The 24415-nt window shown below is 36.4% G+C and overlaps 1 protein-coding gene across 11 annotated transcripts in view; it reads left to right on the top strand.

Moving 5' to 3' along the window:
* GUCY1A1 (guanylate cyclase 1 soluble subunit alpha 1) overlaps positions 1-19257 on the top strand; it is a 69141-nt gene extending 49884 nt beyond the window's left edge. For 9 of the 11 annotated variants that reach the window (XM_031664199.1, XM_031664209.1, XM_031664203.1 and 6 more), the window contains 3 exons: positions 2705-2848; positions 7919-8073; positions 16181-19257. In XM_031664199.1, coding sequence (XP_031520059.1) covers positions 2705-2848; positions 7919-8073; positions 16181-16382 — 501 coding nt within the window. In that variant the 3' untranslated portion in view covers positions 16383-19257. Of the gene's footprint in view, positions 1-2704; positions 2849-7918; positions 8078-16180 lie in introns of those variants that run through there. The other 2 variants (XM_031664200.1, XM_031664206.1) reach the window with 2 other exon arrangements.
* Positions 19258-24415: the final 5158 nt, after the last annotated feature.

The following is a 24415-nucleotide window of genomic DNA, read 5'->3' as shown; positions in this document are numbered from 1 at the left end:
AGTTCTGTCTACTTCTTTAGAATTAAAAGTTTTTACTGATTTAAATTATTTGCTTTCTTTTAGACATTGGCACTAGGAATAAAGCATACTTCTCATTTGTATGGCTTGAATCATCTTCTTAACTTGCCACATAACATTCTGACGTTTCAGAGCTGAACCCAACAGGAAATAAATAAATTATTGAGGAAGAAACAAATATTATTCATGATAATACATAAGCTCTTGTCTTGTTTTGTTCTAGATGCTAGAAGTAAAACCTTACTTTAAAAAATTCCTAACAGGAAATTCCAAACAGAGCCATGATTCCCTTGGGGAAAAAGAGGCCCATGTATAATTACAGAAAAAATAATTGGCTTCAGTTAGGTTAAGTTTGATGGCCTCTTGTGGAGTTTACTGTATTTATTTGTAGACATTTTCTATCTTGAGACTGTCTCCTCTCTTAGAATTGTGAGAAGGAAGTCTTTCTTCCTTGCAAACTGCTGTAATTGCTAACAGAAGTAGCCGTCTTCTACTTTTGGTTATTTCTATCAAGGATATAGGGTATGGTTTTTAAATATCCTAACAAGCATTTTGAAACTATGCTCCTCACTGTAAGGTATAAGGACAACAGCCACAGAGTTCCCTGATGAATCTAACTAGAGCCATAGCTAGATAGTAAATTACCTTCTATGCCAGTCCTCATCTCTACTTTTTCTTCACTTCTGATTTTGCTTGAGATTAGTTGGAGACAGCTGAAAATAAATATAGAAGGGTTTCAGATATACACAATGTATAATCATGGGCCTACCCTATGGGTGCCAATGGCTTCAAAAGAATAGTCAACCTTATTTATTCCAGGACTTGATTATACTATGGCTTTATTTAATTTCATTTTCTCTCTTCTGTCTTTCTGGGGGTTTTGGCCATTTTTCTGTTTCTCTCTGTGTTCATTTACCAATTGTTTCAGCATGTATATACTGGTTATCCAGCATTTGCCAGCATGGGTGGGCAATGGCTACAGAGCTAGAGCGTACAGTCCCTGTGAGGAAAGTTCACATATGGAGAAGGAGAAGAGGGCAGAATGGACCAACGCTAGATTTCCATATGACGTGACGAAGGGATGCAGTATGTACAAGGGGCTGCAAAAGCAGATATGGTAGGCCCCTAACATCAGGTAGGGATGGGGGTAGAACTTCTTCTGATTAGCATATTTATTGAGCACCTGTGATAGCCATCATGATGAGCATTTCTTATGTGCTCATTGCTGAGAAAAAGCTCATGGGTGACATTGCCACCTGGCTCATTATTACCGGGCACAGGTAATATAGGAGTGAATAAACTAGACAAACTCAGAGGGCTTACATATGATTAGGGGAAAGAAAGACAGTAAACGAATGAGTAAATTTATAGTCTTTCAGTTAGTATAATAATATGAAAGAAAAATAAAGTAGGTTAAGGGGAAAAAGAAGGGCAGTGGGTAAGGGGTGATTGCTGTTTCTTAGAGGGTGGTAGCAATCGGCTTTTCTAATAAGGTGAGGTTTTTGTAGGGCCTGAAGGAAAGGAGGGACAACCAAGTGGTTATCTGCAGAGAGATTGCTCCAGGAGAAAGGAATAGCAAGTGGGAGCATGTTTGATATGCTTAAGGGATAATGGAAGGCAGTGACATTGGAACTAAATGAGAAATATGGAGAATAAGAAGATAAAGTCAGAGACTAGGAGAAAGACAGGTCAAGAAGAAATCTGGAGCCATAATAAGGGTATCAGCATTCACTCTGAGTGGGGAATTTCTGAAGATTTGCGCCTTCTTTCTTTTTTCCTTTCTCACCCTCATCCTTTCACAATTGAGGCTTTGGATCAGAATAGGGTCTTATAGTTACAGTAAATATTTGGAGGAGAAGAAAAATGCCGCTCTTAGAATTAGGGAGTTATTTGTGGATTTAAATTAACTATTTGCTTTCTGCAGCCAGTATCACAGACAGATAAAAATTGCCTGTAACATCAACAACAATGATGATGATAATGACAAGGTTAATACTTAGATTTTAGATAATAGCTTGATTTCCAGTGGTCCTTCAAGCATCACCATTGTTTTTACCTACTGGTTCAACATCTTGGTTTCTATAACTGTGATTAGTATCCATTAAACAAGTAATTTCTATGAGGACCCCAAGGGTCCTTTAGAAAAACCATTTCTTTTTACTTTTATGACTATTAATATCTTGGTTTTACATTGCACAATTTTACTACATTCATATGACATTTATTGGGTAGTGACTTGAGGCAAAATACTATTTTATGATGAGGAGGATATAAAACGAGTAAATGATCCCAACATCTTTAAACAATGTTAAATGATCCCAACATCTTTAAACAATGTATTATAATTCAAAAATGTATTGTTTCTACAAAAACTATCTTATATGGTGAAAAAAAAAAAGAGATGAAATGATATGATGAGTCAGTGACAAATCTGGGAGTAGAAGCCAACTGTTATTGTGTTCACAGGACTGTACTGCCTCTCAGTGCAGTGACTGAATGTAATGGGCCTAAACCTTGTGCATTTCCTGAAAGAGAAAGCCATTTCTGGGAGTATCTGATTAACCCTGATCCCCCAGAAGGCCTGAGCAATGAGATTTATGCTGTATGACTTAATTTCTTCTATATGACGTAGCCTGTGATTCTTCCTGAGCATTTATTTATAGTATGGAAAATATATTATGTCTAGGTGGAGACCATTGGCGATGCCTATTGTGTAGCTGGGGGATTACACAAAGAGAGTGATACTCATGCTGTTCAGATAGCGCTGATGGCCCTGAAGATGATGGAGCTCTCTGATGAAGTTATGTCTCCCCATGGAGAACCTATCAAGGTAAGGCAGATGATATATTGTCTAGGAGATGTCACAAGAGCAAATGCATATTAGTTGATTATCAAAACCATAGTGTATCAGCTGGGGTTTAGTTGAGAGAGAGAGAGAAAGCAAAATCTATAGAGAACACAATCTTCTCTAACTTGTTTACATTGGAAGAAATATATTATAGGGTATAGGCTTACAGAATCACTGAGAGGACAGAAGAACACATCTATAAGTTGGACTTTCAAAAAAATGTCTCCCATAGTATGGGGATCTTCCATTGTCAAAATAAAATAGCTCCTAAAGGCAAACTTCAGAACAACTGCATTTTCAAAAATCTGGAAGCTGATTCCAAAACTATCCCACCAAAGCCACAGTCAGGAAACTGCCATGTTCAGAAAGCTGCTGCCTCTCCAAAACCATATCTACTGTAATAATCAGCACGATGTCAATCCTGCCTCATGACTGTTACAAAGTGAGTGACAGGAAAATGGACTCTTTACTAAGCATGCTAAAGAAAACACGAAGGCTTCCACAATTGTGCTTCAGTTATAGTGGAGATGGTGCCTGCCAAATCCCATGCAACTGTGCCTCTGATTTACCAAGCCTAACTGCATTTAGAAGCTGCAAGTTAGTTTAGAAAATGTAGTTTTGGTTTTCCAACCCCTGGAGGAGAGAATATTACATTTGAATGGATGTTGACTGCTAATCCACCAATATTTTCCAAGGCACATGACATTTAAAAATTTCTAGATGAGCCAGATTCCAGAATAATATCTCACCACACATGGGGAAATAAAGTTAATTTCTAGATGAGCCAGATTCCAGACTAATATCTCACCACACATGAGGAAATAAAGTTAGCATGGTAGGCATTGGTTTAATAGATAGAATATAGGCACATTACCTTTATTTGTCTCACAGTGAATCTGTCCCTTAATTTTTATAGGACAGTCCCCAGCCTTTGAGGTATTGTAAAATCTTATCTGGTATGCTATAAAACATATAGAGAAGAAAGAAGAAATTTAAAAACAAAACTATGTATTTAGAGGTTTATCCTTAACTCTCTTTAACCTTAATAGGAGCCATATGTTTAAGCCTCCATAACTATTTTCTAAGTCTATTGTCATCCCATTTATATGTTTCTGTGCAACACACTTTTCTAAATGTAATGGTATAAAATCACAACCTTTTATTATGCATGGATTCTGCGCATCAAAAATTTGGATAAGGCATACCAGGAATACCTCGTCTGTGCTCTATAATCTATGGGCCCTCGGCTGGGAATACTGAAATGGGTGAAGGTGCCTGGAATAGCTGGGATTGCAACGACTGGAGCTGGAAGATTCATTCCAAGACTGCTGCTTCACTTACATGTCAGATTCGTTGGTGGGGATGGCTGAAAGGCTGGGTTCAGCTGGGATTGTTAGTGTTACATGTGGCGCGCTAGTATGTATTTCTTATGAGGTGGTTCATTTCCCACTGAACAAGACTGGTGGAAGCTCCGCGACTTAGTCTTGGAAGACACACAGCGACACTTCCGCTGTATTCTATCTGTCAGAGCAATCATAACTCTGCCCAGAAGAGAGAGGGCTTAGGGCCCATGAATCAATAGAAGGAGTGTAAAATAATTTGCAAGTATGTTTTAGAAGCATCACAATACCTTTTTTCAGATTTAGTTTCTGTAATTGCATTTTCTTAGAGGAGGACTATATATTTCTTTCTCTTTCTAATCTGTTTGAGGGGGCTTATAGCATCAAAGTAAATGTTAAAAAATAGAGACTATTAACAACATTTTCAGTGATTTTCACACAAATGCATTTTATAATTAAGATGTGTATGTTTGGTGTGGAGGAATTTTATGGCATTTTTGTTATTTGTATAGATGTATTTTTAGATTTCTGTAAGTTGGAAGAATTATTTATAGTTAGTTTCAAAGATAGTTACCCTGGGTAACGATAGGCTAGTTTAAAAGACCTATAAAGGGAGTCATTAATCATACCTTTTTATGTGTACTAACCTGCAGTCCTGGGAAATATCTGACATCCTTAAGAGATACCTGTGAAACATCACAGAGGCAGAGTGGAGAGTATTTTTAGTAGGGAAACTTTAAATATGTATCAGAAAGGAGCATATTGTGACTTAAACATCGTCTCATTTAATCCTTATAATAACACTTTAAAGAGGAATCTACAATTCACCAGCAGACACGAGCAGTCCATGTGGCTTCAAAGCCCAGGCTTTTTCTGCTTTTTGCCCTGCTACCTCTTGGTATAGAATTGAAGTGAAAGAATAGAAAATATTTTCTTTTTTTATTTTTCAAACTCTGTACTTTCCTCTAGCACGTCACTTGTGCAAATCATTCATCTATTCACTTATTCCTATTGTTTTCCTCACTAACATCCATCCAGTCAGGCTTAGAAAGCAGCAGGTGGGTTGGTGACAGAGACCAGTGGGCTGAGTGTAACCGTGAAAGTCGGTAGGTGACAAGTGAACATGGAAGCAAACTTCTAGTACCCCTCCTTTCCTAAGCCTAGAAGCCTATGATGAGAAATGGGCTATACCACAAGTGGTCCCAAATAAAAGACGCCTTTAGTAGGTTCCCATTCAAATTTTTCCCGGGAGTCAGAATTCTGCCTTTGCCTTTCATTATTTCACACGGAAGTCTGTTACCAGTGAAAAGAGATATGCTCGGGGCACAATGTGTGTCTTAAACACATTGTGATTTAAATCTTGCTGATTAATTTGAAAAGCTCTCTAAGGAAATGTTGGGGTTGAGAGATTCAAAACTGGAGAAGGGGAAGAAGGCAGCATGGCATGGAAGGAGTAGGAGGGACACTTGCCTTGTCTGCATGACTTTGGTTTTTACGAACAGAATATATTTACATTTTAATTATGAAATAAGATAAAAATGCTATGGTAAATTTAACATATAATAAGCTGGAGTAACGATAGGAAGAAAAACTGGTTTAACCAGAAGAATGCTCACAGAAAGCAATAATTCCTCAATCTAAATATGCTAAAGTCGTGGTTGATATTTATGGGCAAAAGAGTCTTTATTCTATCTATCTATCTGTCTATCTCTCTAACTATCTATCACTTGTTATATGTGTAAATTCATATTTTCCTAAAAGAGACAAAGCCAGATATATAACAGACATCTAAGTTTTGCTTGTTAATGTAAAACTTTGATGAAGGAAGTTCTTTAAAAATAATCAAACCCTGCATTTTATAGGTGAAAATATGATCAGAGGGAAGTAAAGAGACTTAAGGAACCCAGACTACCAGTTACTAGTAGAGTTTGCTAGAATACAAAGTTCCTAATTCACAATCTAGTGCTTTTGTTTGAAAATTTTGTAGAATTCATATGACATCTTAAAAGTAAATGAGTCTGGGAAGTTTCCAGCAGATACTTGAAATTACTTATTAAAACTAGACAGAACTGAATTTTTCTGATTTCTAAATTATATCTAAGTTACTGAGTTCTTGGTCTTCATTCAAAATGCATGTATCTAATACAACTTTTTAAAATGTTTGAGTAAACATAGAGTTTGAAAATAATGAACATGGTATCATCATTGTCATTTAAAATATCCCCACTTTAGCTTGCTTTGTAGTAGCAGTAATTTCAGTATTTGTGAATTCTTTAAGATCATCAAGTAATCAGACCTTTGAAGATTCCATTGTTAAATATCCTGCTTTGGCTAGGCAAGGTGACTTATATTTGTAATCTTAGCACTTTGGGAGGTTGAGGCAGGAGGATCACTTGAGCCCAATAGTTTGAGAATCAACTGGGCAACATAGCAAGACCCTGTCTCTACAAACAATTTAAAATTTAACCAGGTGTGGTGGTGCATGCCTGTAGTTCCAGCTACTCAGGAGGCTGAGATGGGAGGATCATTTGAGCCCAGGGTTTTGAGGTTACAGTGAACTATGATGGTGCCACTGCACTACAGCCTGAGTGACAGAGCAAGACTCTATCTCTGAAAAATAAATAAAATAAAACATTCTGTCTCAGTGGGTTTCCAAATCATTGGAGACTTCCAGAATTCCTAAAATTTTGCCACAACGGCCGGGCGCGGTGGCTCAAGCCTGTAATCCCAGCACTTTGGGAGGCCGAGACGGGCGGATCATGAGGTCAGGAGATCGAGACCATCCTGACTAACATGGTGAAACCCCGTCTCTACTAAAAAATACAAAAAAGTAGCCGGGCGAGGTGGCGGGCGCCTATAGTCCCAGCTACTCAGGAGGCTGAGGCAGTAGAATGGCGTGAACCCAGGAGGCGGAGCTTGCAGTGAGCTGAGATCTGGCCACTGCACTCCAGCCTGGGCGACAGAGCGAGACTCCGTCTCAAAAAATAAAAAATAAAAAAATTAAAAAAAAATAAAATTTTGCCACAACATATCCCAGACTGCCCCTTATATCTAGGCGCGGCACAAATCTGATCTTTCATCAGTCTGGATTTTTAGTTTCATGTATATAGACATCGTCATCGGACTCAAGTAACTTCCACTTTCTGCTTCCTCTGTCATTTTCTGCTTAAATATTACAATTTCATTTCCTCAGTTGTAAGTCATTAGAACAGTGGGATAGTGTTTGGTATAAAGCTATTTTAAGGTAAAATGTCTAAAAAATATATTTAATATCCTTGGAGCTAGCTTCATTTGCCCTTCTTTGTCAGTGTTTGGGAAAACAACTCCAGGAGTCCAGAAATTATGTCTGTCTCACTTGATGGAGAGGTGGCAGGTTCACATAAACAGCTCATATCCCCCTTGCTATGCTGCTGTGGTAACTATGATCCCTGTGCATGGAAACTTGTTTCAGATGTTGAAGACAGACACAATTAAGATGGTTTGTATAATAAACCTAAATGGAAAAGAGTTAAGAAATGTGACTATTGATTCTGCACTAGTCACTTTGAATTGCATATGAGCAGTAGAGGGAAGTTGGCTGGAGGTTTTGAGGAAAGGGGTGGTGTGCTGAGGGTGAATGGTAAAATAATTTAGACAGGGTATTCAAACGATGCTGACAAGTAAGAAGTGTTTTACCAGTGACTGGGAATATCATGTTATTTTTTGCTTTCAGATGCGAATTGGACTGCATTCTGGATCAGTTTTTGCTGGCGTTGTTGGAGTCAAAATGCCCCGTTACTGTCTTTTTGGAAACAATGTCACTCTGGCTAACAAATTTGAGTCCTGCAGTGTACCACGAAAAATCAATGTCAGCCCCACAACTTACAGGTAGTAATTATGTTAAATACCTAAAATCTCTTGTTTTTGTTTATATGCAATTGTCATTTTCCCCATTGATTTGATTCACTGTTAACTTTTTTCTTCCTTAATCATAAAGAAAAAAGAAACATGATAACTTTTATCATCCTCACTTTAACTTTTTTACACTGCTTATTAGCCTAAGAATGACTCGCCTGAGGTGTTTGTGGCCCAGCCATAAATCCATGACAGATATTACCTATTCTTCCATCATTCTTCTTTTAGAAGCCTATATTAACACTCTCAGTATGTTGATAGGTGTTCTAACATCAGCTAGTACACTACAGTGAAGTTCTGGCAGTAACCACCCAGACTGAGCACAGTCATAACCACAAGTTAGAGGGCACAACAAGCCTGCCCTTAATTCAGATGCTAGCCACCCTTCGGGACCTAAGTGTGCATTTAGACTGACTGAGCTACAATTTTGGGGGTTCCCATGAACCTCTCAAGTTAGATGATTAGCTAAAATGACTCAAAAATACTTAGGGAATTGCTATACTTACTATTACAGTTTTATTCTGGAGGATACAAATCAGAACCAACCAAATGAGGAAACAGATTGGGTAAGGTTTGGGAGAGTCCCAGATGCAGAGCTTCCATAGAATCAGAACCTATCTCCCTCCGACCACATCAATGGGTTTACAAACCAGGAAGTTCCACCGCACTGAGCTTTGAGTTTGATGTATGCAATCATTGTTTTCATTATGTAAGCATGATTGGTTGAATCACTGCCATGTGACTGAACTCAGACACCACCCCCACTCTCCTCCCCAGAGGTTAGGCTAGCACAAAACCCCAACCATCTATCCACAAGACTGATTTTTCTGGGGCCCTGTCCCCATTCTGAGTCATCTCATTAATATAAACTCAAATGTGATCCAAGGGCCTCATGGAAAACAGATACTCCTATAACTCAAAAAATTCCAAGAGTTTTAGAAGCTCCCTCCCTGCAATGAAGGACAAAAGCCAGTCAAATGCCCTATCATACAGGGAAGAATTTACCAGAGGAAAACTAGCTGGTCATCAAGGATTTTTCAAAGATGGCAATTTTATGGACTGGCAGCACGTGTTAACACAGTCAGAGGAGCCATGTGTCATCTAGCGTCAGAAGAACCTCTATCTTCACTGTCTCCTTGACAACATGTAGTGTACAGCCTGCGTCAAAAAATCTGCCATTTTGGTATCACTTATCCCTTTAACCAGAAATTAAACCAATCTGTGGTAAGTAGAAATATATCTATCATGTACATTTTGTCTCACTATACTGGAAACTCTTAAGTAACAAAGAAGTTTTTCAGATCTATACAGTAGCTAAATTACACCAAGCAAGTTAACTTTCCTATTCTCAGAGATAACTCTTTAATAGCGTCTTCTCCCTTCTTCTTCTGCATTTATTTATTTATTTAGTTTTTGAGACCAAGTCTTGCTCTATGGCCCAGTTTGGAGTACAATGGTGCAGTCTCGCCTCACTGCAACCTCTGCTTTCCAGTTTCAAGTGATTCTCCTGCCTCATCCTCCCAAGTAACTGTGATTATAGGCGCCCACCTCCACGTCTGGCTAATTTTTGTATTTTTAGTAGATACTGGGTTTTGCCGTGCTGGCCAGGCTGGTCTCGAACTCCTGACTTCAAGTGATCTGCCCGCCTTGGCCTCCCAAAGTGCTGGGATTACAGGAGTGAACCACTGCACCTGGCCTTCTCCCTTCTTAAAGCACCAGCATCCTTTCCTTTCCAGCCCAGACTCTCAGTTGATAATCTTGCCTCATATTTCACTACCAGAATAGAAGTCAGATAGGAACTTTGCCATCTTCGTGCTGTAGGTTCTCTCAGCAGATCTACCCCAGTACCCATCTCCTCCTTCTTTGTTCCCGTTACATTGGGCCAGCTCCCCTCCTGCCCCTGATTGATACAGCTTTACTGTGAGTGCTGTTTCCTCTCACCTTCTCATTAACTTTTCTGTGGAAATTAACTCTTTCTCTCTATGATCAATTTCTCTCTGATGAAATGATTATTCCCAACAGAATGCAACCATATCTATTAAAACTCTTGAAAAATAAAAACTTCCTTGTTTCTAAGTCCAGCTTCTGCTACAATTTTAAATTTCTGCTCTCTTTTATAGCAAAACTGAAAGAAGTTGTCTATACTTACTATCTGTATTTTTTCCACCTCTTATTTTCTCTTTAACTCACTCCAGTCAGTGTTGACTCCACTCAAACGGTTCTTATCAAGGTCATCAGTGTGCCCTGCTAAAATCATTGTCAGTTGGCTGGGCGCGGTGGCTCACGCTTGCAATCCCAGCACTCTGGGAGGCCGAGGGGGATGGATCACGAGGTCAGGAGATCAAGACCATCCTAGCTAACATGGTGAAACCCCGTCTCTACTAAAAATACAAAAAATTAGCCGGGTGTGGTGGCGGGCTCCTGTAGTCCCAGTTACTCAGGAGGCTGAGGCAGGAGAATGGTGGGAACCCGGGAGGCGGAGCTTGCAGTGAGGAGAGATTGTGCCATGGCACTCCAGCCTGGGCAACAGAGCAAGACTCCATCTCAAAAAACTCTGTCAGTTTTCTCTCCTTATCATCTCAGAAGCATTTGAATAGGCTAAGAACTGCCTCATTTATACATGTTCTTCTTTAAATTTTTGGCACCCCACTCACCTAGTTTTCTCACTACCCCATGTCTACACCTTCTCAGTGTCTCCTGTTGGAACTCCTTCCCTACCAAACCTTTATTGCATTGCCCAGAGCCTCTGTTCCTGTTCTCTTCTGTGTCTGAACTTTTATGACTCTAACCATTTTTTAAAAAATCTTTAGCCCATCCTATGATTCTCTGCGGAGCTACAGACACATATATCCTATTACGTATTTCCACTTGGATGACTAATTGACATATTAAAATGAACTGGACCGAATTAGAATGAGTCATTTCCCACACAGACTGATGAAATCCACTTCCTTCCCACCCAGGCAAGCTTACCAATCACCTTAAAATGATATCACCATCCACCTAGTTACTCAGACCATCGACCTTACAGTGATCATTTCTTCTCCTCTCTTTAAAGAGACACTCCTTAACTATCATAACTATAGCAACAACCTTCTCCTCACATACACTCTCATTATCCTATTTCATCTTCTCAGTTCACACCTGTATCTGAAATTGTCTTATGCAGTATTTATTTATGCGTTGAGTGCCTGCCTCCCTTTGCAGAATGTTAGCTTCCTGTGGTACACATGCTATATCCCCAGCTCCTAGATAAGCGCCTGGAACACAGAAGGAAAGCAAGAAGTATTTACTGGTTGACTGTTGACTCCTGGATATGAAAACAACTCAGTATAACCTGAGAATTGGAAAATTCCCTGAGTTTCATTGTAATGGTAATTGGCCTATGGTCCTACTGGGTATAATAGGTAGGGATAAGATTCCATACCCTGAGATAATATGATTCTACTCTCTCTGTAAGCGTTAAGAGGAATCATCCTATTAAGTAGGAGTCAGTTGCCTGTCTTTTCACTGATATCTGTGTTTCTCTTTCAGTGTGCAAAGATGTGTTGTGTGTGTATGTGCATGCTGAGGAATCCTACCTTACAACAAAACTTCTACACATAAAAAGCATATTTTCCTTTTTCTTCTATATTGATTGTTTTTAACAGTATAAAACTAAACTCTTTAGAAATCTGGCATTTTGTATCTCAAAGTCTGGTGGTCTTGAGTCATGTTAGGAGGCACTGATGTTAACTACTCATTTTTCTTCAAAATATAATTCAGGATGTCATGTATTTCAGCAGAGGACCACAACACGTTGGCATATATTTTTGGCAACAGGACAATGCTCATGACTTAAATCTTAGATTCACTATATTGGCAATGTTACTAGAAATGCACGTACAGGTTTTTATAGCATAGATGGTGTTATCTTTTAAATAAATTTTTTATTACTGTAGTAACACATGCCCATTTCAGAAAATTTACAAAATTAGTAAATTATAAAGTAAATAATAGGAATAAGTCATAATCTCACTACCCAGAGATAGTAACTATTAACATTTCTCTTTCTTTGTTTCAGTTATGTTTATATGCACATACATGGATGACACCGAAATTTTAATTTAATTTATGTTGAACTTCAGCTCATTTGCTGAAGTCATTTCTACATTTTATAGACAAATATGATATATCTTTTTTCCTTTTGTATTGATTTCAATAATAATTTACTTTCCTTTTATTCTCATACATGAGGTATTTATGTCTTGCCTAAGGGAAAGCAGTAGTTAATACTGTCTTATTTAGGCAAAATATAAATACTTAATGTGAAATACTTTTAACAGCTTTTTAAATTCCTTTCTTTGAGAGATACTTCACTTTTCTTCCATATACTAGGAAAACGTAAAATAATATAAATAATTTAAATTTCAGTTCAACATCCAATGCTTTGGGAAATTTAGTCAACAGTAGGGGCATAATTTTAGTTTTACTCAAAGTATAGTACAAGAAGCAGATGCTAAAGAAGGTGTACAAATACAAAACGCAATTTTCTTTGGAGAACTTTATTGATGATACATTAAATTCTGGAATGATATTTCTTTAATAATACAATAATCTGTTTAATATTGAATGTAGCTTCCATGATATATTTCTGAAATACAGGTAAATTTAGGACACAGAATACATACCTATACCAAAAAAAAAAAAACCCTGTATCTTCAAATTTCCACTTCCAAATTCTAACCAGTGATTCAAAATGTAGCAGGGTAGTGACAATTATACATTACTGTCTTTTAAACATTGTCAGGAGTTTTACTTTAATTTTAGGGGATAATATTCTGCATTTTGTTTGCTTTTTTGAAGTAAGGAAAACTATTACAGACTAATAGAGACTACATCAGATCAGTGGGTCAGTGGATCCATGTCTACTACATTAGATCCAGGTCAGTGGGTCAATGTTAGAGGTTTATGTGGTGATCCAGGGATCATTAGAAACAAAAATGGCAAGTGGGGAGGATGCATGGATGCTGTCCAGTGTGTGGCGTAAACAGGCCTAGGATCTCTTATTTGTAGGAGAAGTCTGAGCACATTGTGCCAGAGAAGCAAGAATTAATTCTGTAAGAAGAAAGAATGAAGTGAATAAAGGAATATAGGAAAGATAACAGAGAATTGGAGCGTTGATGCAGTAATTTGGGGAAAATCGTGTCTGGTGAAGAAGGTGTAGAGAAAAATGTCCGCTCTAGGAGGACATTTGGGCTGTTGCTGCCTTTTTTGGGTGTTGCTGTCCTCAAACTTTCACCTAAATGGTTTGTTTTTCTAAATGGTTTTTCTTGTCTATTCTGATTTTTAAAAAGACAATATAATGAATATTTCTAACTCCATAACATTCTAATTATGTTTGTCTGCTAAGTGTCTTTAAAAAGCATAGAAGTTGTATTCAGAAGACATGCCTTAGAGTCCCACACACAGCACTTACCAGACGTGCGATCCAGAGCAAGGCCCCTTAATAAATTCAAACGATGCACTTTAAAGCCACTTGTAAAGGCTGAATATTTTTATATAATACATTTAAATATGAGATTATAATTGTCATTACCATATTTAGTAGGGAATATTGGGTTGCTGTAGATAGAAAAAATAATAGATTTTTATCAATCACCTATAGTTTTATACATTTTTATTTATTAGACTTATAGTTTTATACATTTTTATATTTCATTTTTAAACATATAGAAAAAAGCAAAGAAGATGACACTCATGTAGCCAATACTAATATTTCAGCATCAACATTTTGCCATATTTATTTCAGGTTTCTGTTTTATAAAAACAATAAAATGTAAATAGATATTAATATAATGAAATATAAATATCAACTATTACATGGTCCCTGTCACACACTCTGACACAGTGGATCCTATGTGATTTATAGCTTGTAGGAGCTGAGAATATGTACTCTGTGCAGACAGTCTCCCAAATACAGACGCATGTTCAGCAGCTTCTCCACAACTCATTAATAAGATGTCACTTCTGCTTTCCAGGAAGGAAAATGGGTAGAGAGAGGCAGGAATATCACTTTCATTTAGGTCCTGTCAGGTAGAAAAATAAAGCCAGAGGAAAACAGATTCCCAATCAACATGTCCATATCCTTTTATGACTTGCCTTGAATCCACTCAGTATTATGTTTCTGGGATAGTTTCCTTGATAAAATGTATACCTAGTCATAAATCTAGATCATTCATTTTAACTATTGCTAATGGAGTAGTTTGCTGGTAAACCAGCTTTACAGGATGAGGTAGAGAATCCACGATTCTAGCATTTGCCAATATCCTTGGTGTTACTATGTCCACTCTGGCAGGTTTCAGGCTATGGATAGCTTAACTGTCTTACAAAGTTCCTCAGTGTTTAGCAACTGGTTCTCACAAGCCAGTATAAACCAGATCTAGCATGTTACTATATGTGCATGTGATATAATATGTATTCTAGAGTATGCATGAGCCAAACTCTATCTTCTACCCATGTTTAATTAGAGTGTATCCAATTTTTCATTATTACAAAAAGTGATTCAATAGATATCTTAATATGTACGTCTTTAGATAATATAACTAAAAATGGTATTCCTAGACCATAGACTATACCCAGTTTCAACGTTACTAGGCATTAATTAGCTGTTCAGACTGATTTTACCAATCTACACTCCACCAACAGTGTAGGAAGGGTGCTATTCCCCAAGGCCTGATATTGTCAGACTTACTGTTACCAATATGATAGGTGTGGCGTGATTTCTAATTGATGCTTAGTCAGTTTTTAAAAATTAATTTATTTAATTTTCACAACTGTCCTAAGGAATATGTACTATTATTATCCCCATTTTAAAGCCTGGACAATGGACATCTTTGCTGCTAGAGCTATCAGACTTTGAAGCTTATACTTTTAATACTGTGTAATTCTATAACTTTTCATTATATATTTTCAAATAACAGTCACTCAAAAATATTTATAAATTCATGACTAAGACATCATTTTCATTAGTTTTATTGTTTAGCAGATTACAGATTTATTGATGTACTGATGAAAATTAAACTGTCTTTCTTGAGACAGATTTCTGTTCGGTTGGTTTCTTCAGTACATAGATGATGTCACAGTGCCAAAATCTAATTCAGCATCATCATTCTATTTAATTTAGACATGACATTACAGACTGGTGAATAGAAGACCATGGTCTGTTTGGGTAAATATAATAAATGCTTTTCTGTAGAAGTTGGTTGAGAGCCCACAACTATGCAACATTTTTTCGTCCATGGTCTGAATATTAGGTTAGAGAGAAGTCTTATTAAGTTCTCATTTGATGGAAAGCTAAGGAAGCACATGGGACGAGGTACCAATAGCTTAATCAGTAAGATTAGAATTTAAAATGGGTTTAGCATAATGAACAAGTAGTAAAGTAGCAAACAATATAATTTGGTAAACAGATGAATTTCCGGAGAAAAAATATTGCTAATAATCATTAGTAAGTAGAGTGGTGATATGTACAATTAAATCTCACTTGAGTCCTGCTAATCTAGAATTCATAAAAATTCTATTGAAAGATTCAAAAGTTGCTGTCACATCATTTTTGTCATTGTAATTTTGATTCACAATTTCTTGCCCATGATTACTTTCTTTGCCCGTGATTACGGTAATATTTACAAAATTAATGAATTAATAAATGGACATCTTACCTCTTATCAACTCAGGAAATCTTAGTACTGTCATGGTTATGTGTGGATACTTTGCTATTATTAAATCTTTGGATTATTTTTTCACTACTGCAAATTGCACTGTTGTGTGGATATTATTTTTGCAAAAATGTTTTATAATTTTTTCCAATGTAAGTGAAATACGTTAGTTGACACAATTTTCTTATTGTGAATTGATTCTTCACTGTACTTTTGTGAAGATGTCTGTTAACCTCATTAGACTTTTTCTGTCAGTCACACCTAAAATCACTGGTTTATTAATATTCTCAGTAACATTCAGTTAGTTATATTGCCTTCTTTTTATGAGCGGATAAACATTTATGTCAGTATTATATTTTAATATTTTTATTTTAATATTTCAGATTACTCAAAGACTGTCCTGGTTTCGTGTTTACCCCTCGATCAAGGGAAGAACTTCCACCGAACTTCCCTAGTGAAATCCCCGGAATCTGCCATTTTCTGGATGCTTACCAACAAGGAACAAACTCAAAACCATGCTTCCAAAAGAAAGATGTGGAAGATGGCAATGCCAATTTTTTAGGCAAAGCATCAGGAATAGATTAGCAACCTATATACCTATTTATAAGTCTTTGGGGTTTGACTCATTGAAGATGTGTAGAGCCTCTGAAAGCACTTTAGGTTTGTAGACGGCTAATGAGCAGAATTAAAATTTCAGGAGCCAAGTCACAGTCTACTCTTTCTCCCATTTAACATGACAAAATGTACTCACTTCAGTACTTCAGCGCTTCTGGAGAAAAAAAACACACACACACACACACAAAAAAAAAACTTAAAAAGTTACTTTTGGGGGAGTATTTCTGTTATATAACCATCACTTACTACCTGTACTCAAAATTCAGCACCTTGTACATATATCAGATAATTGTAGTCAACTGTACAAACTGGCAGAATCACCTGCAATCTCATATCCTGGTGGAATACCATGGTTATGAAAGTTGTGTTTGTGATAGTGTTGTCTTAAAAAAGGTTTCTAAATAGAAATTACATTCTTTGACGCCCTCAGTTCTTTCAAACTTTCAACTCTGCATTGTATTGCATTTTCTCATTTAACTGGTAGTATATGTTTGAATATAGGCTGACATTTTTTTCTCTATTGCACTTTCCCCTTTTTTTCTTTTTAGAAAATAAGCAATTAGGGATTAGATGCAATACAATTATAAAATAGTTCTGTAAATATCAAATATTATTTTTAGTTCTTGAAGTTAAAAATACTCTCCATAGTAATGTGTGTTATAACAATAAGTATTTCTTCTGTTTGACATGTTTAAAAATTCTACAATAGCAAAAGCTATTTTAATCCATGTTAGCAATGTAATTCCTATTAATTCATTTTACTATCATAATAGCAAAGTATTCCAAATAAAAGAGGTTTCTATCTTCTATTAAAATGCAGTAATACTATTCAAATCTAATTGAGCTGGAAGCAACATGGGAGTAAAGTAATCATACAGAGGACTCACCATAAAGGACATTGGTAAAACATTTACACATGTACACACACATGCAGGCACACTTGGAACAACATGGACCTACTTCAGCAGACATCTTCTATTGCCATGCTGAGCCATTTAAAGTTTTAAGAAGAAAATCTAAGTACAGAAGTAGAAAATAAGACTTGTTCGTTCGGTGGATATCTCATTTTTCTTGAGTATTTGTGCTGAACATTTTGGTGCATGTCTATGAACTAAGAATCAAGTTTTTGTCTCATTAAATATACATATATGAAGTGTTTTTATTCTACTTGAAATATCCTGATTAAAAAAAAAAAAGATTGTTAGTATTGATGAAGCAAATGAGGCAGTGACTACATTATGGAAATGTCTAAGTATTTTTTCCGGAGCTTCAACTTTTTTCTTTTCTTTTTTTTTTTTTACATAAACCTTTAAGCAGTTAGGAACTTTTATTTTTAATTAGGTCAGTTGAAGTTCTCTGGTGAACTAAAAAAATATACTTTTTGGCTGGGGATAAGGATTTGATTTTAAAAAGAGCTCGAATTTAAAGCAAAAATAAAATGAACATTGTAGCTTTAAAATCAATATTAGCAGAGCCATAGATAGGCGGAACTCTTATTTGGGGTTCTGAGAAATAATTCAGTTTAAAAGTTCTTTAACTGCCTCCATTAGTACCCAGGCTAGCCCATGGTGACATCAGGAATATTCATTACTGATTGGCCTCTAGTATTCCAAGGGTACTACTATAGATATTACAATGATGCTGTTTACTAAGTGATAACCCAATGTCTTACAGGACTGACTCTGACTCAGTAAACACTCACCCTATTATTGGAAAGTACCAGAGGCCTTGAGGAAGTATAGTTACATCTTCACAAATATGTGAAGTTAAGTCACTACTTACAAGGAAAACAAAAATGTAAATACATGTTTCTTTCTGGAACAGATCTCTTATCGTGGGGAAATAATAGAAATAAAGAAAATATAAAAGCATGAAATGGAATGTAGTCTTGATCAAACATTTCAGCAGACCTCAATTTGCACTCAAAAAGTTTATAATTCAATCAGAATTCAAAAAGTATTTTGTGTGTTTGTGATGTATTAGCATATACACAAAACAAATGAGGGGAATGTATATACTCTTGGTGAAAAGTTGTATGAGAGTTTCTTGTACCATTCCTGCAACTTTTCTATGAATTTGGCATTTTTATCTACATAAAAAATTACCAAAAAATATATTTTCACAGAGAACTTAAATCATCTGTGATAGGTTCCCCAGACCAGCCTACAAAGACCCACTAAACACAGAATAATTTGTAGATCTTAAAGAGGATGAACATACATTTCCATGACAGAGTCCATACGAAATTCACAATTCAGATGCTAAAAAATTTAAGGAATTTCCTTTTTTCTCTATCTTATCTGCTTTGAAGCATAGAGATTAGGGAGAAACTTTTCAGATCCAGACCACTGATGGTAGCCAGAGTAGAGACCCTGGAGAATAGATTCTTAAAATAAGTAAGGGGCCCAAGTCAGAGCTTTGATGTATTGGGGATAGAAAAGTAGTGGACAAACAGCCTGTAATCAGGTTGGGGACTACTGGTACTGAATTATATTGCCATTTAACTATCCTAAAAAATAAGACTGGGTCTCAAGACTGCTTCCGTAACAGTTTCTCCTGAAAATCCAGGGGCTGAAAATCCTTCTGTTCTGGTTATATAGTTTCCATTCATGGCTTCTTGTCCTATTTTTTGTGTTAAGTACACTATATAAATTAGCTCCTTACCCATTTTTCTCAGGCAAGCACAGAGTTATACTCAAGTTTCCTAAAGATGCTTTGCATCAAGAAGCAAAGGGAAATACAGAATTAAAATGTTTCTTCCCATTTTGCTTTGTCTTTCTATATCTATCTAGACTTTGTAAGAAAATGCAAAGTGTATTTTTAATAAAACATAAATAAGAATAGATTCATTTACTCATTTTCATTTATTCATTCATCAAGAATTTATTGAATGGCTATTGTATGCCAGGATCTCGGCTCACTGCAAGCTCCGCCTCCTGGGTTTACGTCATTCTCCTGCCTCAGCCTCCCGAGTAGCTGGGACTACAGGCGCCCGCCACCGCGCCGGGCGGCTAGTTTTTGTTTTTTGTATTTTTTAGTAGAGACGGGGTTTCACTGTGTTAGCCAGGATGGTCTCGATCTCCTGACCTCGTGATCCGCCCATCTCGGCCTCCCAAAGTGCTGAGCATGGCCCAATCTATCAAGAACGGAAAGTGAGAGACAAATGTAAGACATAATTACAACATTCTGTGGGAGCACAAAGTAGGAGACTTCGTTCTTAGAAAAGTCCTTTGGTCTTAGAGTTCATCAAGCAGAGAAGGGGAAGGACATCATCCGGGAAAATAAATTAGCAGACACAAAGAGATGGAGTATTGGGGGTGCATAGTACATTCTGGAGAGCCAGTTGCCTGGGATGAGTTGGGAGGGAGGAGAATAAGGACAAAAGACCATTTGCGCAAAAATCACCAAGGGGTATGTGTGTCATGTAAAGGTGTGCCATGATAGTTGTTAGTATTGCTATTGTAATATTAATATATAGTAATTAATAACTACATATGACACAGCTTTACATGACCTTAGTTATCAACATTACCATAATAGTAATATTAATAACTATAATAAGAGTTATTATTATTCACTTGAGGCACTTGTTCAAAATAGATCTTACAAAAGAAAAAATAAAAGAAACAGCAACAGGAGTAAAATTAGATCCATTGGCTTCTGTCTCCCTCTCCAACAGTTTTAAAGCTACTAGATAAGAGAGACATCAAGTCTTAAAGGAAGAGAATGGTATGATCAGATGTGTGTTTTCCAAAGACTATCAGAAACAGCATAGATAAGGATAGATAGGGTGGATATTTACTTGCACAGGTGACTGAATGAACATCTGTTTTTACCTCAAGGGAAAATGATTCATTTTATATACTGGATATTTTACCATAAGTATAAGCATAAAGCTGGGATGTCTGGCATTGGAATTTTATATCACTCTCAAGGCTATTAGTCTTTCAGATCCTTTGGTAGGGAGGAAAGAAGAGTTGCTTCAGCATTTTAACGTTTCTTCCAAATTTCTTCCCTGATATTTCCAGCCACACCAAGGCAAAGACTTCCCAGCCCTGTCCCAGTTAGGTTTAAAGAAGGCATAGGATGGAAAAGGGTGGTCTGTGCTAGACCCAGCAAATCAAAGAGATGAATAAACAAGAGTGTCTGGTCTAAGTAGTGCCTGAGGAATAGACATCAGTCCTCTGAGATTACCAGCTGGAAAACTGCCCAGATGGAGCTTTAATGCAAAACTCCAGTGAAGTCTAGTGCTATATAATGCTTTAAATCCACCATCAAGCCCTTGTTGATGCAAATGTTAGTAGCCCAAAACAGAATGGGTCAATGAATTACTGCAATGGTTTTAGGTGCATGGGTTACACCCACATAAATCATTTTAAAAAGTAAAATTGAATCTTTGATACATATTTGTTGAGGAGCTTGTTAGATCACTACTTTTCACTGAACACTAAAACATGGATCATTTATTTCACCTCATTTTGCACTTCGATGCAATTTCACTCTTTAGGTGGTTGTACTTGGACAGTTAAATTAAGGCTGACTTTAAGGGTAAAGGGATGGAGAACAAAGCATATGTGAGAGGCGGGAGGGCAAGATGCCTTGCAATTCCTGTGAGGAGGGACTTAACCATCTCCTCCAAAACAGAAATTCAGTGCTACTGAGACGGTAGCAAAGTGCAGTTCTCTTGTTAAAACACAGGCTAAAAGCAGGGACTGCTTAACTTACTAAGCAGAGAAAAGCAAAATGTCATTTTCAACCAAAATTGAGTGTTAGAGTTTATGGTCTTTGTTATGATACTTTTCAAGACCTGGGAAATATTTGTATCCTTTAGTGAAAAGAGGAGGAATCAATTACTGAAAGCTTAAGCTTACAGCAACGGAGACAATTAGTCCTTTGTCATCTTTGTTGAGTTGTTTTCTTCTGTTCTTAGCACATCAGCTACTAGATCTTGGATGAACTGTTGCTCCTCTTTAAATGTTTCTTTTATTATATTGATGATGTGGACTCATTCAGTATTCTCATTTTAAGCTGCATTAATCACTGTACATTTTATTGCTATCTATATTTCCCTCAAAATGGCTTTGCCGATAACAGCCACACCTGCATCTGTTTTGACTAGCCCACAGAGCCCACACTTTTTTCAACCAAAACTATCCCATTACCTTCTTATTTATATCCATTTGTTTTCCTATATAGTGTCTGCCAAAATAGTAGCAAAAGCTTTATCAATGTATAGATTTCAGTCAGAAAAACCTAAGCAAAAGGAAAAAAAAAAGTGATATTCTAAAAGCCACTCTTCTTTTATCACCAGTGCAGTTTTTTCCATCATCATAAACTTAGTTTTATGAAAATGTTAATATCTTGGATTTCAACATTGGAGTAGAAATCTGGACAAAATTTAAATGGCATATCCAGGACTTAATCTCAGATGTTCTGGTAGAAGATATTTAGATAAGGTGGTGGCTGCCTGTCAAGTTTTTTAATTTTTTTAATTACATAATATCAGAAAATTAAATCACAGATGAGTCTTCCAGATTGTGAGGAAAATTACTTGGCCAAAAATGACTTTGCATAATGCCCAAATCTTAAAGTATCTGCTCAGATGTTTGTTCCATCTGAAATGCTGCCAAATCCATCTGTACTGAGGAAAGAACTATGAGTTAGTTTCAGAGAAAGTGAAAACAAAACAAAGCAAAACAAAAAGGCTATTACAGAAGTTGGACAGCCCAATGTGTTAAGTATTATACACCTGGAATAAGAGCAGCAAAACTGAAGCTCTTTGGAAAGTTATGGCAACAGTGGTCTAGGTATTCTGGGCCTTTAGAAATAGTGATTCCCAGTGATACAGGGATGTGCAGCATCCAGACACTGCTTAATCACAGTGAGCTGCCATCTTCCCTGAATAAATTGTATCTTATAACATTGAAGTGAATGAAAATGTGTTAGTATTTGAGAATTTACTATTCCTTCACCTCCTTGCACGTGTAAATTAAAGATGTTTTGGAAAATACGAGAACTTGATATTCACTTCCCTAGAGCACTATTCTCCAACCTTTTAGATTCCTGCAATCTATTGATAAAATATTGTAGCACAACAATTCTATAGACTGATACATGCTGCTCTCAATCCATATACTACAATATTAGTACAGCTCTTCTTTTCTAAATGAGCATGAATATAAATAGAAATTATCATATTTTCTTCACCTAACTCAGTGAATCATCTTTATATTTTACTTGGGAAACTGCTACAGTTGGCCAGTGGGTCTTTACTTTTATCACTTTGAGAACTGGATAAAAGACATAGACTATCACCCCTCCAAAAATGTGCATATGGCCCCATACGAGACACATATACTGCCAGAGCTTGGAGAACTCCCTAGAATCTACTCAGACAACCCTAGTGAAGTACCATAGACCATATTGTCTAGATGGGACAAAATAATAAATTTGGACTAAGAACTTACTGTTTAGAGAGAGAAAATAGTAAATAACGTTCAAAATGAGAAGACAATAAATAACTGACAAGTCTGTGACTTTTGGTTTAGATGAGACCACTTTTGATTTTTGAGGAATAAAAGAAGTTAGTTTTTTGGTCCTGATACATAAAATGATTCATGGGGTTTCACATACAGACAATTAGTTTTCTTTTCAGCAAATATTTAACATATCTCTCAACATACTTTCACCAGTTTTTGGTAAATACACATTGCTGTAGGTATACCAAGTTTTTGTTATGTTTAGTAACTAATTTCATGTTTTCTGTATATATAAGTATAGCTATTGGACCCTGCATTGAAAACCTTCTTAGTACTAACAACACTCCTTTTATTATTACCTTCATAGTTGCTTTAAATGACACATTGATTTTGAGTTCTACTTCTGGCAGAGTTGCAAAGTCTATGAGAATGTTACCTCCTGTCTCAGAAGCTTGTTAGATATTGCTGCCACCTAAATATTGTAATAAAAGTGTTTAAATAAAAATCTTCTTAAAATTTAAAATGAGTTATGTTTAAAAAGAAAAATGAACTTTGTATCAAGAAAAAAACACCATTGTCCCAAGTTATACAAATGTATTTGCTTTGATGTAGGTCTTGCTACTGAAGAGAGAGGAAACTTCCAACATAACAGTGTGGAAAACCAGATTAACAACTATTATGTCAGGCATTTGCTCTGTACAAATCAATGTATTTAAATCCCTTTTCAAAAAGTTATTGTTAAATAATGTACTAAAATAATCAAAATACATTTATTTCTAAAGCGCCTATTTCCAACAAAACTCATATCATACATAAAATCACAACTGTTTTAAAACCTAAATTTAAAAATAAAAATTGTTTTCTATTTATAAAAAACAAAATTTAAAAATCTCGGTTTTTCAAATCATATATAAAGTTAAAACTTTTTTAAAAAACACCAACTTTAGAAACAAAACTGTGCTTGGCTTATCCAAGTGTAGTGGTTTGTAGCAGAAACTGGGGGATAAATTTGTCTCCATTGCACCCTGTTGGGAGAGAGTTTGCTATGTTTCTTGACTTTTACAGAGGGTGGGGTTACCTACTACCTTTGTTTTATATTATCTTCTCAAAGATGTTTGTATAGCAAGCAGCCTTAGAAGACAGAGATAATGTCTCTCCCAAGAACAAAGAGCCGGCAGGCTTACTGCCCATTATAAAAGATTTGTGTTCCTAAACTCAGGATTTATCTTCTGCCGTGCAACTCACTGTGTGCAAGTGTAGTTTATTTATTTTCATGTTGCTGTGTGTGACCCAGTGAACCAGTGCAAGATAATGCTGATACTCTTGGTCAGGTGCTATAGTTGTGTGAGTCAGTGAAGTTCTCTTTCTCTGACCCAGGAGTCTCACGTCTTCTGCCAGCATCCATGAAACTGTGGCAGCCTAGCTGGTTAACTTGCAGGTAGAGTAAAATCTCAGGCCCTTCACAATTATTCACAGTTTGGAAATGAGGATGGGATGCTGACAGAAACTTGGCTTCCTGGAAGA

The sequence above is a fragment of the Papio anubis genome, chromosome 3 (assembly GCF_008728515.1).
Source record: "Papio anubis isolate 15944 chromosome 3, Panubis1.0, whole genome shotgun sequence".
Classification (NCBI taxonomy): domain Eukaryota; kingdom Metazoa; phylum Chordata; class Mammalia; order Primates; family Cercopithecidae; genus Papio; species Papio anubis.
The sequence above is the reverse complement of the archived record's forward strand: the minus strand, read 5'-3'. Positions and strand labels throughout refer to the sequence as shown.